Source organism: Phodopus roborovskii, unplaced genomic scaffold, assembly GCF_943737965.1.
Source record: "Phodopus roborovskii unplaced genomic scaffold, PHOROB, whole genome shotgun sequence".
NCBI classification, from domain to species: Eukaryota; Metazoa; Chordata; class Mammalia; order Rodentia; family Cricetidae; genus Phodopus; species Phodopus roborovskii.
The window spans coordinates 18,215,673-18,217,565 of NW_026125397.1; the positions used below are offsets into that span (position 1 = coordinate 18,215,673).

Consider the following 1,893-nt stretch of genomic DNA (forward strand, 5'->3'; position numbering starts at 1 on the left):
CAGAGATGTGTGTGCATATGTGCACATGTGCATGCACACAACAAACACACACACACACACACACACATCTAATGTTTTGCAAGAGTCTTGAGTCATGCCTCTATGTTGATTCTGAAGAGAAAATTAAGGCCATGTGAGCTAACCTGCAACTTACTCCCATCTGTCTGACTGAACAAGTAACATCCGCCACACTTGACTTTCCTGTATTATCAATTGTGCAAAAGAGAACAAGAAAGGCAAGAACTATGTGCCGTGTCATCACCAGAATTGTATACTTTAGAAGAGACATTATTAGGAAAAAATGAAAAGGGCAACAACATTACATTAGTTACCTTAATGCTTAACAGTCATGAATGGTGACTGGGACCTGGGACCTGGTGTCTGTTTCCGTCACCCTCACCATCTAAGCTACCATGTGTGAGCACATCTCCATCCACATTGACCAATCTGGTATCCCAGAATGGCAATGCCTGCTGGGAGCTCTACTTCTTAGAATATAGCCTCCAGCCTGATAGTCAGATGCCTCATGACAAGTCCACTGGGGGAGGAGATGACTCCTTCAACGCCTTCTTCAGAGAAACAGGCACAGGTAAGCAGGTGACCCAGACAGTGTTTGTAGACCTGGAACCCACGATTATTGATGAAGTTCACACTGGTACCTACCTCCAGCTCTTCTACCCTGAGTCGCTTATCACAGGCAAGGACGATGCTGCCAATAACTTTTCCTGTGGCCACTACACCATCAACAAGGGGATCACTGACCTTGTCTTGGACCTAAATCATAGCCTGGTCCCACAGCTGCATCTCCCCAAATAACATGCAGAGGCTGAATGTTGTGTACAACAGCTGGCAGCAGCAGTGGCCACATCTCCAAGGCAGCAGCATGCTGCTTGATGGCAGCATAGACCAAAGGGGTGAGCACAGGTCTCAGTGCTGGCGTTAATGTACCCCAGCCATCTTGGATAGATGGTGGCTAATACAGCTGTGGCTTTCATTTGACCAATGTTGTTCAGCAGATAAAAGACTCTTGGCCAGAAAAAGATAAAGATTTACAGTAAAAACAGTTTCAGATTAAGAAAAACCTCCAAAGTTCACAGTGTGTTTAAAAGTATACATAGGCTTGGGAGATAAAAAAGAAACAGGATAAACTGTTTAAAAAGGAAGGAAGGAAGGAAGGAAGGAAGGAAGGAAGGAAGGAAGGAAGGACACATAGCTGGGTGTGGTGTCACACACCTTTAATTGTAGCACTCAGGAGCCAAAGGCAAGCAGATTTCTGTGATTTCAAAGCCAGCCTGGTATACAGAGTGAATTCCAGGGCAGCCAAAGTTACACAGAAAAAGCCTGTCTCAAAAAACAAAAAATAAAAAAAAGAAAGAAAAAGAAAAAATAGAAGTAAAACAAATAGAGTAATAAAAAAAAAAAAAAAAGCCACCTAAAGATAGGAAATACACAGAGTCTGGATACTGTGTGCTATTGTGTTGTCTTTGAATTGCTAAGGAAGGAACAACAACTGCTAAAATACACTTGAGTTTCAATGCTGTTGAATTAATCCAGTTTATATATTTTTAAAATGATTTGACTTCAAAATTTAAGTCTAAGGACAGGTTACTGGGGAAAAGAATTTCTACTTTTGTTTCCCCAGGAAATAAAAAGCTGTGGATTCCTTCCAGACTAGCATGGTTTGATCAAGCCAGACCCCCTGATGCACTGTCCCAGGTGATCAAACATTCAAAATAGCTGAGACAAGGCAGCCTTGCAGACTACAGCCAGGATTTCTGGGTTTTCTTAAAATCCCCAAGACAGCGCTCCCTACCAGCAGGAAGCAGTTTGGAAAGAATGACTTCCAAATTCCCAAATATTGTCTATAAATGTCTGTTTTCATTTAAATGAGGT

General features: G+C 42.2%; 1 protein-coding gene across 1 annotated transcript; it reads left to right on the top strand.

Annotated features, from left to right (window-relative positions):
• The first annotated feature begins 413 nt into the window (after window positions 1-413).
• Window positions 414-816, top strand: LOC127215014 (uncharacterized). Its single transcript, XM_051175317.1, is given in 2 exon segments — window positions 414-455; window positions 457-816. Coding segments are annotated over 2 exon segments (402 nt in total).
• Window positions 817-1,893: the final 1,077 nt, after the last annotated feature.